This window comes from Schistocerca cancellata, chromosome 3 (assembly GCF_023864275.1).
Source record: "Schistocerca cancellata isolate TAMUIC-IGC-003103 chromosome 3, iqSchCanc2.1, whole genome shotgun sequence".
Classification (NCBI taxonomy): domain Eukaryota; kingdom Metazoa; phylum Arthropoda; class Insecta; order Orthoptera; family Acrididae; genus Schistocerca; species Schistocerca cancellata.
In genome coordinates this window covers 578,480,885-578,495,266 of record NC_064628.1, presented here as the reverse complement: position 1 = coordinate 578,495,266, position 14,382 = coordinate 578,480,885, and the positions used below count along the sequence as shown (strand labels likewise).

Sequence of the window (14,382 nt, the reverse complement as noted above, 5' to 3'; positions counted from 1 at the left end):
TCACATCATGAATTTGTTTCATAATGTACACAATAAAATAAATTTCGCTGCTGAGTAACAGAAAATAGAAATATTTGTTTCCTAGAAGCATTCAGTAAAAGTTACAACCACAAGCAAAATTTCAAGATATACAGAAAAAAGACAACTTCCAACACCACAATCTGTGCCACGTATGCCACTCAGTGTGGTATGCAAAACGTTGGTACACAGGACAAAGAAAATTCCTTTGCACAAAGAGAGAAATAAATTAGCTAATGACTTTCTCAGCTCAGTGCTACACGAAGATCAGAAACATATAGCAAAACAGAAATAAACGCATGGCTCTCTGAAAGAAAGTAGTAATACAGTCAATATGTGGCCAGTATTTCTTTTGTAGGAACATTTTGCAAACAACAGCAATCCTACTTAAGTCATATTAAGTAAAAGCAGCTTTCTCCTCAAACAATACACTACAACAGAAATCAATTCACGCTTTGTACAATAAAACTGATAATTTTGCAGATTTAGGAATGTACAAAATGACACTGAGGACTAGTTCAAGCTTCTACATATCATGGACTAGCAGTAATTTTCATACTAAATGCAGTGCATGCATCAATTGTTGCACATATAACCATATCATAAATTCAGAAAGAGAGACAGATATTAAAACACTGTACACCCATTCACACAGAAGAAGCTAAGAAGCTATTAACCATGCCCAGAAGTCACTCTCGATTTTTGTACATCACAAAATAATGAAGTGAAAAAAGTGTCATTGATAATTTTAACATCTTATGTGTCATTTGTTTAATAATGTAGGAGACACTCACATATAAATCTTATTTAGTCAACTTACTTATTTGTCCCAATGAACATGACATTTCTTTCATTGTTTATATAAAATATTAAATGAATTTTGTGTAAGTAAATGTTTCTGTGGACATATTTCACATTATACACACAAACTGCTGTGTATATATGTTACACAATGTCATTTTGCATTTCAAAATTTACGCAGTGTCACGCGAATCGCATGTCACATTTAAAATGCCCGTATTTTAGAGTATGAGTATATGCCTGTTATTATAATTTATGTAATGGGCGGCATGTGAGATGAGAGGACGATCTGTCATCTATCAACCTTGTACAAGCCATGTTTCTGGATGAGGGAAACAGTAGCATGGTTTAAATCCACAAGTATGAAAATATTGTCTACCATTTTGCTTCATGGAAGAGTGCTACTGTATTTGAGTTGGGCACCAGTCACAGAGTTTTAATTACATAAATTGCAAATGTAAAACTTGGAAACACCAGGTTGTCGAATGTTTAACTGCAGCTTCTATCCTGGCCCTCTGGTATGCGTCCAACGTTTGTGTGTATGTGCTGTTGCCTCAGTGGATTATTGAGGACTCACTGAGTGACTTTCTGTGTTGAATGTGGCTGTTTATAAATAGGAATGAGAAATTGGCATCAACGTAATCGACTCCCCTTTCTGTCATCAACAATCGACTCAAGATTATGTGGTGTCTGTTCTTTCTGACACGTCCGAAAGAACTGACGCCACGCAGAATCCGCAGCTACTATATGTTACACGTAAATTGAAGGTGGAGAGAGGAACAAATTCAATTTATGTATAATGTATAACAGCTGCAGATTCTGCATGGCGTCTGTCCTTTCGGAAATGTCATATAATTCGATTGGCCTAGCTGGGCAATGGATCCACCTTCTTCAGTGCGGATGCATAAATACGTCCGAAGTCCTGTGGGAATCTCAGTGGGCGAACGTGGAGAAAATGGACAGGAACTGCAGACAGGTGGTACTCGATAGGAATATGGATCGTCCGTGAGGCGTACCGGTATAGTCCGTGCATTTGGTAGCGCAGCTGCCAAGTAAGCAGGAGAACCCGGGTTCGAATAGCCCTCGGGTACACACTTTTACTCGTCGCCACTGATTCAGCATAATAGCCCCATGCAGCTGACAGCAGTGATCCGCTCCGTTTCCTTTCCTTTTCTTTCTTGCCCTCTCCACCTTTAGTTTACCTAAAATCGACTTAGATTCGTCCTATGTAGTGACATGTTGATGACTAGTTGTCAGATTTGTTTTGAGTCATTGACAAACATCTACATCTATACTCCGCGAGCCACCTTACGGTGTGTGGCGGAGGGTACTTATTGTACCACTATCTGATCCCCCCTTCCCTGTTCCATTCACGAATTGTGCGTGGGAAGAACGACTGCTTGTAAGTCTCCGTATTTGCTCTAATTTCTCGGATCTTTTCGTTGTGATCATTACGCGAGATATATGTGGGCGGTAGTAATATGTTGCCCATCTCTTCCCGGAATGTGCTCTCTCGTAATTTCGATAATAAACCTCTCCGTATTGCGTAACGCCTTTCTTGAAGTGTGCCGGCCGCGGTGGTCTAGCGGTTCTGGCGCTGCAGTCAGGAACCGCAGGACTGCTACGGTCGCAGGTTCGAATCCTGCCTCGGGCATGGGTGTGTGTGATGTCCTTAGGTTAGTTAGGTTTAAGTAGTTCTAAGTTCTAGGGGACTTATGACCTAAGATGTTGAGTCCCATAGTGCTCAGAGCCATCTGAACCATCATCATCTTTCTTGAAGTGTCCGCCACTGGAGCTTGTTCAGCATCTCCGTAACGCTCTCGCGCTGACTAAATGTCCCCATGACGAATCGCGCTGCATTTCGCTGGATCATGTCTATCTCTTCTATTAATCCAACCTGGTAAGGGTCCCATACTGATGAGCAATACTCAAGAATCGGACGAACAAGCGTTTTGTAAGCTACTTCTTTCGTCGATGAGTCACATTTTCTTAGAATTCTTCCTATGAATCTCAACCTGGCGCCTGCTTTTCCCACTATTTGTTTTATGTGATCATTCCACCTCAGATCGCTCCGGATAGTAACTCCTAAGTATTTTACGGTCGTTACCGCTTCCAGTGATTTACCACCTATGGCATAATCGTACTGGAATGGATTTCTGCCCCTATGTATGCGCATTATATTACATTTATCTACGTTTAGGGAAAGCTGCCAGCTGTCGCACCATGCATTAATCCTCTGCAGGTCTTCCTGGAGTACGTACGAGTCTTCTGATGTTGCTACTTTCTTGTAGACAACCGTGTCATCTGCAAATAGCCTCACGGAGCTACCGATGTTGTCAACTAAGTCATTTATGTATATTGTAAACAATAAGGGTCCTATCACGCTTCCTTGCGGTACTCCCGAAATTACCTCTACATCTGCAGATTTTGAACCGTTAAGAATGACATGTTGTGTTCTTTCTTCTAGGAAATCCTGAATCCAATCACAAACCTGGTCCGATATTCCGTAAGCTCGTATTTTTTTCACTAAACGTAAGTGCGGAACCGTATCAAATGCCTTCCTGAAGTCCAGGAATACGGCATCAATCTGCTCGCCAGTGTCTACGGCACTGTGAATTTCTTGGGCAAATAGGGCGAGCTGAGTTTCACATGATCTCTGTTTGCGGAATCCATGTTGGTTATGATGAAGGAGATTTGTATTATCTAAGAACGTCATAATACGAGAACACAAAACATGTTCCATTATTCTACAACAGATTGACGTAAGCGAAATAGGCCTATAATTATTCGCATCTGATTTATGACCCTTCTTGAAAATGGGAACGACCTGCGCTTTCTTCCAGTCGCTAGGTACTTTACGTTCTTCCAGCGATCTACGATAAATTGCTGATAGAAAGGGGGCAAGTTCTTTAGCATAATCACCGCCCGTGACAATGTTTGTTGTTACATTCTTTTTAGGGCAACTTATTACAGTGTACTTTTTTATCAATATTGCTTAGATGGCACGTAAAAGAGAACTGAAAATGCAACTGTTGAGTTTATTCGAATGCAAATCAATACTACAGCTCCGAAAACTACTCTGCAGTGCTAGATAATCTGGATAGGGAATTTACATTTGAAGCTTGCGAGACGAGTAATGTAGATTTATTGCAGCGTTTGGAAAAACTATTTCTCCTTTTGGTTCTTTCGCAGCACTGTTATTTCGAATTTGTCTTCCATCGGCAAAAATTCTGTTTTCGTAAAGTCTCCTCATAGTGTAGCTGAATTTTGGAGGGCGAGAAACTATCTACGCTAAAGTCATCAAACATTATGTTCTGTTGCTGTTGTTGCATTTTAGTGCCATTAACGCAGTTGTAACCAGTTCCTCACTCACAAAAAACCACTGTAGATCTAAAATGATTAATGAATTGACAGCAATTCGATGTACAAGCGTTTTACAAATAACGTACTGGAATACTGAGAAGTTCAACAGCATATTTGAAACATCCAGTTCTGTGTACCTTCTGAGACGGCAGGGCTTCAGAATGATTATTTCAATTATTGTGGTAACCGAGAAGTACTCGCCAATAAGAAAAACGCTTATTCATAGGTACATTTTAAACAACGACGCTAACATCATTTTCTTGGGGGTCTGTCATTTGGGAAACAGCTAAACAGCTTGTTCATTATTTTATGAGTCACTTCTGATTATTCGTTAATGAGAAGACCTATTATTGAAATGGTCACCAAGCGAAAGGATAAGTGAAAAGCTAAGGCACCTCTCCAATCACAACCATATAAACTCAGAGTTTCGCTGTTGGAACGAATCAGACTGAAATTTTTCACTCTGTGTGTTTGACATCAATATGTTTGTTCATCCCTGCAGAGGTGACCAACATATTCTATTGTTCTGCATCAGTACGGAGGCAAAACCTTATGAGAATGAGTTCTTATTCGAGTCTGCTGTTTGTACAGAATAATTATTTGCATGCACAATAAAGGACAAAGGAACATAGATACCGCTTTGCTGAAGTAGAATATGACTACACAATCAGAATTTTGTATCTTATTCTTTATAAATAAACGGATACATACCAGGTATGAAAGGTACGGATTTGCACACATAACACAAGACAGAACTGTATATTCAATGGCGATGCATGTTTGGCGTAAACATGTCGGATGGATTTCCATGCCCTGTAAGTTCGTAAGTAATAACGACGAAGTGGAGAAGAGTTGTAGCGACAGTGAGCCAGCAGTTATCAGCCATTGTTCAGCAGATACTGAAAAATAAGAAAAAAAATCTGTAACATATCAGATACAGAGCAGTATTTGGCAGCTGGATATATATGTTACAAAATATGATACTGAGTTGTATTTGTTTGTTTATCGCATTAAGGACTACATGCTGTCTTTTATTTTGGACCGGAAGAAATACACACATACCGGGTCGCTATAATTAAAGTGTAGATACTCTCGAAGGTCCGGTGTGGCCTGTGATCATCGTACAGCAGCGAAGTTTGGTAGATACACTAATGCGTCATTGCGGAATTGATATGCTCTGGAACATCGGGCCTCTCCTCAGATCTTTCAGTTGGCGATACTCTCTCAACGAAGCACTGTAATTTCTCCGTTTCTCATAAAACAGTTTCACTAATAGCGCACTGTTTCTCCTCTTGATAGCCTACTGCTCACTTATTTTGTGACTTATCAAATGGCAGTGTGGATAGCATACTGTCATCCAATGTACAGCGCAAGATTTGCACCTGGTGGCCAAAATTGGAACTATTTTTTTCCAGCGTAAATCGGTACCGCATAAACGTATTCACATATCTATCAAAGATTCGCTGTCATACGATAATACAGACCACACTGGACATAAACGTGAGTAGTTGCAGTGAAACTGTAAGCACCCTGTATATTTTTATCGTATTATAGGTGTAACAGTTCCTGCTGGTTCCAAGTGAGTCCAAGTGTCATCCTGCGATGCAACGGACAGAGGCAGCAACTGTAGCTACAACACAAGCCGAGAAGTACTCGGTGCCAGAGGAGGAACACAGTGAATCGGCATTCCGGGTAAGGCTACACTATGGGGTGAAAGGGAGAGCTTACTAGTACTTAAGATAGTTAGCTAAGTCGGAGACTGACATCTTCATGGCAGGCTGGGCTAACTGGGGAGAGGTAAGGAAACTGGTCTATGGAGAAACATTCGGCTAACTTCGACCGTTGATAGCTGCTGCTTGTGAATGTGCATGCAGTTGTATCCAGCAAGAATTAAGTAGTGCGTTATCCATGACTGTTGCGAAACGTCTGAGCACATATCTCATTCATATCGATCAGAAACTCTTCATTATGGTCAGTGTATTGAAAACGGAAATAGTTATGACGAATAAACTAAGTACAATGAACAAAAGGTATTCACAGCCAAGATATATCTCTGATACCTACTCATTGTTTATTTTATGTTTCTCTTGGGCCTAATCCCTCTGTTTACATAATGCGTCGTTTTTAACATTTTTTGAAGCTTTTATACACAGGGTTAGTCACTAACTATTGCCACCAAGAATAATTCGGAAAGTTGATAGGAGCTGAAAAGTCTGTGGGACAAAAGTTGCATGGGATAACAGGGCCATAATATGACTGTTTTTTTTTTTTTTGCTTGATGGGGTCGCTTCAGAGATATCATGGTCAACTTTGTTTTTTTAAATGGGTTGCTATAGCTTGGTACTTATTTTCTGATAGCGGCTGTTGAGACGAATCCAATGATGTGTAACAGTAAGATCCTTGAACGTCAACGAATTTCACAAAGGTGGCTTGAACATCCATTTACAGAATGTGTTCGATGCGATGACCATTGGTATCAATGCAGTGCTACAATCTTCTTATCACTGATTGAGTGATATTCCTTATCACATCGGCACTTATCCAAGCACATGCTCTGACAATTCTCTCTCGCTTGTCTTCAAGCGTAATTGGAACGTCTTTGTAAACAATCCCCACAAGAAAAAATTGAGAGGGGTCAAGTCTGGCGAACGAGCCAGCCACGATACATCTCCTCCGTGTCGAATCCAACGATCTGGGAATTGTCTCTGCAACTCATTTCTAGCCATCATCGGAAAATATGCCGTGGTGAACTCCCTACCATTCCTTCGATGAAATAGGGGCCTATAATCCCACACCATACATTCACCGACCACGGTTTTTGGTGTGCAACTTGCCACAGTCAAGATGGATTTTCAGTTGCAGAATAATGCATGTTATGCATGTTAAGATTTTCATGGTTCGTGGATGTAGCCTCGTCAGTAAATAAAATCAAATTAATAAATGCGTCATCCCTCTGAATCTGAAATTGAACCCATCGGTAGAATTCAATGGGATGCATACAATGCGTACCAGTTAATTTTTGGTGGAGACTGGTATGGTAAGGAAGATATTTATGGCGGTTCAGAACACCAACAACACTACTCTGGCTCATGCCAGATTCCCTTGCGATTTGACGACAACTAACGCAAGGATCTCGAACCACAGTGGCAAGAGTACCAATTTCCGTTTCCTCGTTAGTAACTTTCCTTTGCCGGATATGTTTCCTGTGCGTTAAAGATTCAGTTGTTCTCAATTTATCATACAGATTTTATATGTACGACGTGTAAGGTGAGAACGTTGAGGATATCTTTCAGCGTATAGGTCTCTAACTCTCATTGAATTTCGTTGGCATTCTCCGTAAATGAGAGGCATATCAACTTCTTCTTCCAAAGAACACATCATTCGTATTCGCTTGATTCGACGCTACTTGTCTTACCGTTCCTATTAGTGTTGGCCGGCCGGTGTGGCCGTGCGGTTCTAAGCGCTTCAGTTTGGAACCGCGTGACCGCTACGGTCGCAGGTTCGAATCCTACCTCGGGCATGGATGTGTGTGATGTCCTTAGGTTAGTTAGGTTTAAGTAGTTCTAAGTTCTAGGGAACTGATTACCTCAGAAGTTAAGTCCCATAGTGCTCAGAGCCATTTGAACCATTTGAACCTGTTAGTGTTGTATTGCGAAACCGTCGAATGGTGTTTACATGTCAATGGCACGTTAGATGGATACGCCGTATTCGGTGAATATTTACTATTTGCACTCAGAGCATGTGCTTCGATAAGTGCCGAAGTGATAAGAAATACCACTCAATCCTTGATATGAAGATTGCAGCACTGCACTGATACCAATGGTCATCACTTAGAACACCTTCTGTAAATGAACGTTCATGCCACCTTTTTGGCCTTCGTTGACCTTCAAAGACCTTACTGTTACACATCATTGGATTCGTCTCGATAGCCGCTATCGGAAAATAAGAGCCAAACTATAGCATCTCATTTAAGAAAACAAAGTTGATCTTCATATCTCTGACGCGACCCCCACAATCGACAGCGATTACGAAATTTGTAGTGCTTTGACCAGTAGCGCTAGATACGGCCAGAAGGACATTATTACGTCACTGTGGAAGCAGCTCACGGTCGAAGTGTATCCGTCGCACTCACGGTCGGGTAATGGCCTGTTTACTAGATCCGGAGCACGCCCGTCAGCGGAGGTCACAGCACAGTGGAGCTCTTTGAGTATAGTGACTGATGCGAACAAGGAATTCAGTTTTAGCAAATATCCCTTGAAATTTTACTGCCAATATGGTTTCGCACATTCCAAAGTATCCGAAATGGAAAGATAGTTTTACAACGAGATTTGTTTGTGTTATAATGAAATGCTAGGTTTTAGTACGATTTTGTAGCAAACGTATGTTGAAATAATACGATGACGAAGCGTGTGCTAGGATTATCCCTAGGAAATGAGGTCTTCGAGCATACACATGGAGAGGTCATTAAGTTACCTATCAGTTATGCAGGTTTACAACTTAGGACAGTAAGAATTTTCAATATTCCACTTGAAGTAAGACGGACCAATTTCGGAACCGTTCTGCAAATAATCTTTGAAAAATTGGCCGGAAATAAGTACATCAATGTAGACATCGGATAAAGAGTGCTATAATTGATTTACAAAAACATATCCCGTCATATGTATTCATTCAGAGATTTAAAACCTTAGCAATATAAGCCATTTACGTACTTACGCCAACTGCGAATCCACTGACCACCAAAATCAGCATATGCAATAGTTAATAACCTGCGTAAAGACATTCACATTAACCCTGACGCGAACAAGGAAACTTAGGAAACTGCCCAACATATGCACTGCGATGTTCATTCGAAGGACGTTAAGAATACTAAAAAGAAAAATCAAAATACTACGCTAAATCGTTGTTTACGTGCTTACCATCTCCAGGGCAGGATGAACCCATAAATATAGAATGGATAAATACTGATCTAATCCACGTCAGAAAGTGTGCGTAGGATGGAGCTGCATTGAATCACAGTACTCCAAACATCGCAGTTTCAGTAATGTCAAATTTTACAGAAATCTCAATGTGGCTCACGAACGGAACTCTGTAAGAACATAAAGACCCACGCAATAACTGGACAAAAATCTGGAAAAATATCCAGAACCCGACGCTAGGAACTAGAATAAGTGCATAATTGTATGAAATTGTCAACTAAACGATGCCTGCGGGAGAAATCTGCATAAAATACTCAGTCTGTATTGCACTCAATACATACGTTCTTTTGCCGAAACCGAAGCGAAATTTGCAGCTGGACGAGGAAGAAGCTTGCAGTACTAAACATGACAACCACAGCAACGATAGACATGACACACATAACATGCACAGTCAGCTATTACAATTGGCTACTCCGTCAATATGTTCACTACGCGATCTCCACAAAATCTCCTTCCCTACAGAACTGTTAATGTCTCTCACGGTTCAACATCAACGTATGAGGCAACGCAAACACTACAGAAAATTGTTCCATAACTTTTTAACAGCTGTTACTGCTATGTAGTAAATATGTCAGCTGCCCACAGCTAACAAACCTCAGCGGTACGATAAGCCCTTGATGCCCTGAAATTCAGAAGTGACACTATATTTTCCCATAAGATTTATTGCGACTGCTTTCGTGTTTGTAATAAACTTGAGAAACATGCTGCTTAAATGAAACACGGCTTAAGACCCCCACAGATGGCGCAAAATTGCCGTTTTCTTTTTTATTATTAAATTTAAATTTTTATTTCATTAGCTTTGAAATTTCATCGTCAGTTTGCCAGACTAGACAGTGGTCTTGAAGTGATTTGACGACAGATGGAATTTCGTAGGTGGATCCCTTTTGTTTTTTTTTAACTCTGCGTTGAGAGGTCAAAACCGAGCCACTCCTTCAGGCGTCCAGTCACTGAAGACGGGGGAGTAACGAAGCATTCTTGAGTAAGGCGGAAACTATATGCTACTTCTACACATAGAAACACAAAGTTATTTTACTAGAAACTAAACTAAATTCCGTCCGAACAGGCCTCGGAAAGCCCGACGGTACCGCCCGGCCGCCATGTCATCCTCAGACCACAGTCGTCACTGGACGCGGACATGGAGGGGCATGTGGTCAGCACACCGCTCTCCCGGCCGTATGTCAGTTTACGAGACCGGACCCGCTACTCCTCAAGCAAGTAGCTCCCCAGTTTGCCTCACAAGGGCTGAGTGCACCCCACTTGCCAACAGCTGTCGGCAGACCGGATGGTCACCTGTCCAGGTGCTAGCCTAACCCGACAACGCTTAACTTCGGTTATCTGACAGGAAGCGGTGTTACCACTGCGTCAAGGCTGTTGGTAAAGTTATTTTACACAGATGGATTTAATTTTCAAGTACTGAAAAGACTTTACCGTTTTCAGTTGTTGTAAGTTATCATCCCAATTAATCACGAGAAGAAATTTTTTAATTCTGAAACTGCTTATTTATGAAGAATGTCATGCTTCAGTTTATTTAGTTGACTTGCTGTACTTTTGCAACACCTGTTCCGATCAGAAGAAAGAAAACAGCCTTCTACGCAGAAAACGTCCTTGTTTACCTAGCACGAAGCTTATTTAGTCCCAGACTGCAATTTATTGGGATGGAGAAATATCTTCACACTCATTGACTCATTGGAATAGCAACGAAGCTGGCCGAAGTAGTAAACTAAGGAAAGTGTTTGGCATTAGCTAGAAGGGGAGGTCAGGAGGACAAAAAGAAGAACGGTCAATGTGCCTGCTTGCCACTCGTTGAAACAGAGTTCGGTTCCCCCATCTCGCCCCGATGCGGTAAGTGCCAAAGGCTTTTCTGTAGTAGCTTCTCTCCTCTTCAGTACAACTCTGGTGCGTATTATTTGCAATCTTTAAGAGAACCATTGCAGTTCGAGCTAGCGAAAACTGTATCACAAAACTCACAAAATTTTAAACAAAATTCATCCAAGTTACGTCATTGGAGTGAAACAATATTACTATTTTGAGGATTAAATGGTTTTAGACTAATCACACAAATGCAGCCAAATTTTATCTTTTATGAACTTCGTATTTCAAATGTAGGAGAGAGTAACTAATCCTATAAATATGTAATTCCTTCGCTTAAAAGAAACTGATGATGATATACCTTTTCCTTTATCAAATTACAGACTCAAATATAAGTGCCAGGCTCATCGGCAAACTTTTTGCCCCTTTATTCGAGAACAGTAACATTTGCTATCACTCTCAGCTTTGTACACAGTCAGATCCAAGGTAACTTGCCGAAGAGAAAGTTTTGCCTGTATGCTGTAAGGGCTGGCTGGCTGAAGGTGGTGTTGATTGGTGGGCCTGTAGCCGCGCGGGATTAGCCGAGCGGTCTTAGGCGCTGCAGTCATGGACTGTGCGGCTGGTCCCAGTGGAGGTTCGAGTCCTCCTTCGGGTATGGGTGTGTGTTTGTCCTTAGGATAATTTAGGTTAAGTAGTGTGTAAGATTAGGGACTGATGACCTTAGCAGTTAAGTCCCATAAGATTTCACACACATTTGAACATTTTTGGTGGGCCTGTGAGCCCCAGTGACAGACGAATGGTTAAGGAGACTTTTACAACAATTACAACAGAGGAAAAGGAATTCAGCAATAAGTCACAAATCCAATCTGTATTCTTATGGCAGCTCTAGATTTCAGCTACTGAGTAACTACCTTAAGTGAAAAAACGAGAAATATACAAGAATCAGTACTTAAAAGTTGTAGATTAAAATCACACTGTACAATAACGAAAAAGTAAAAATATATATATACGGAAGTATTTTCAGCCTAAAGAAACACAGCATCTTAACATCACGAAATCACGCGCTCCTACTCCTAGGGCACAGCTTAAGATCCATAAGGGAAGTATACCTGTAAGACCAATAGTTGACGGAAGAGGTGGTGCTATCAGTAAGGTTTCCAGGAAGTGTCTCAACTTTTTAAAGAAATATTTTCACTCCAATAGACAGTATTCAGTCAAAAATAGTTGTGATTTCGCCAATAACATACGTGACATACCAGAATTAGCAGACATAAAATTTGTCTCCTTTGACATAGTAAACTTGTAATATACTAGTTAACGGCACGACTGAAATCGTTGGGAAGAACCTAAACGAACAGAACAATCTCCCTAAATATGATACTGATGAGTTCCTCGATTTGCTGTCAGTAATTCTGCAGTGTAATTATTTTGAATTTATTGATGAAATATACCTCATATAACGATGGACTCAGCATGAGAAGCTCCATTTACGGCCTGCTTGTCGATATGTTTGTCACTACCTTGAAAGCTGTGTAAATTATTTAGATCCAATCATACACATCAGTGATCACATTCACACTTTCAAGATTTATGGGCAACCTACCACCACATATAGTGTAATACCTGCCATTCTCACTACCCAGAGATCCATGAACATGCTGACTTTCATTCAATGATGTATCGCTTAATATCTATCCCCATGAATGAAGACAACTTCCAAATTGAATAAAATGCAATCAGATAAATAGCATGGAACAATGGTTGCCCTCCAACCTTGGTGGACTCCATAATGCACAAAAAGCAGAAACAACAGGTGTGCTCCCTTCTTTAGCCTGTTGAGGATGGATCCAACAACATAGCGAATGGACTGCTCAGGATTGGCATCACGTTCTCTTCACCGATGAGTGTCGCATATGCCTTCAACCAGACAATCGTCGGAGACGTGTTTGGAGGCAATTCGGTCAGGCTAAACGCCTTAGACACACAGTCCAGCGACTGCAGCAAGGCATTATGTGGGGTCCATGTACGCGGCTGGTGGTCATGGAAGGCGCCGTAACGGCTGTACGATACGTGAATGCCATCCTCCAACCAATAGTGCAACCATATCGGCAGCATATTGGCGAGGGATTCGGCTTCATGGACGACAATTCGAGCCCCATCGTGCACATTTTGTGAATGACTTCCTTCAGGATAACGACATCGCTCGACTAGAGTGGCCAGCAAGTTCCCCAGACATGAATCCTATCGACCATGCCTGGGCTAGATTGAAAAGAGCTGTTTGTGGACGACATGACTCATCAACCACTTTGAGGGATCTACGCCGAATCGCCGTTGAGGAGTGCGACAATCTGGACCAACAGTGCCTTGATGACCTTGTGGAAAGTATGCCATGACGTATAGAGGCATGCATCAATGCAAGAGGACGTACTACTGGGTATTAGAGGTACCGGTGTGTACAGCAATCTGGCCCACCACCCCTGAAGGTCTCGCTGTATGATGGTACAACATGCAATGTGTGGTTCTCATAAGCAATGAATAGGGCGGAAATGATGTTTATGTTGATCTCTGTTCCAATTTTCTGTACAGGTTGCGGAACCCTCGGAACTGAGGTGATGCAAAACTTTTCTTGATGTGTGTATATACTTAAAATATACAAATGTTGTGAAGTTAAGTGTACACGCTGTGCAATATCGATCCGTACAGAAAGATTATGCTGTGGCATTGTATGTAAAAGTGGCTTACTATGGGTCTGTAAACATCTTAAAAAGAAATAATAGTGCAATGGACCAAGTGGAGCAGTGTATAAATTCCTGTGTACCTCCTGTGCCAAACTGTATAACTGTATAACCTGTGTGCATAACCAAGTGGTTTGCACAGCAAATGTCCTCCTGGGCTGGTGGCCATTTGGTTTTTAGTCAATTTATGTTCATACTAAACAGCCGTGAAAATTTTAGTAATTTGCAGACCTTTTTTGTGGCAAAAGTGAATATACTTATTATTGATAATAATATTGAATAACAAGTTATTATGTAAAAAAATTGGTAAAAATATGAAGGCATGCTTGATTTAGTGGCAAGAAGTACGCTAGTGCAGTACCTGTTGTCAGCACCACGAGAACAATGGAAATAACGGTGGCGGTCAGGAACACCAGACAGTGCGTAAATCTTCTGCCGAGGTAGTTTCCAACGAAATGTCCCAATATGCAAGCAGTCACCATCAAGACGCCCTGGCCGAAGTATCCAACGAAAGGATTCTCTCCAAAACTTTTGTTATGGAAGAGCAGAGTGAAAAGGACAAGAGAAGCCGCTGACCTGTTTGGAGAAATAATCTTAATGTATTATCTTTAAATGTGAAGACAAATGTTTATAAACTTTCTTTAATGAAGTGCTAAATTTGGATTTGATTAGTTTTCAAA

The 14,382-nt window shown here is 41.1% G+C and overlaps 1 protein-coding gene across 3 annotated transcripts in view; it reads right to left on the bottom strand.

The window, feature by feature from the left end:
* Positions 1-14,382, bottom strand: part of LOC126176821 (solute carrier family 22 member 7-like) — a 232,740-nt gene that overhangs the window by 16,420 nt on the left and 201,938 nt on the right. For all 3 annotated transcript variants that reach the window (XM_049924007.1, XM_049924006.1, XM_049924005.1), the window contains 2 exons: positions 14,064-14,278; positions 4,894-5,081 (listed from right to left, as the gene is read on the bottom strand). In XM_049924007.1, coding sequence (XP_049779964.1) covers positions 4,894-5,081; positions 14,064-14,278 — 403 coding nt within the window. The remainder of the gene's footprint in view (positions 1-4,893; positions 5,082-14,063; positions 14,279-14,382) is intronic.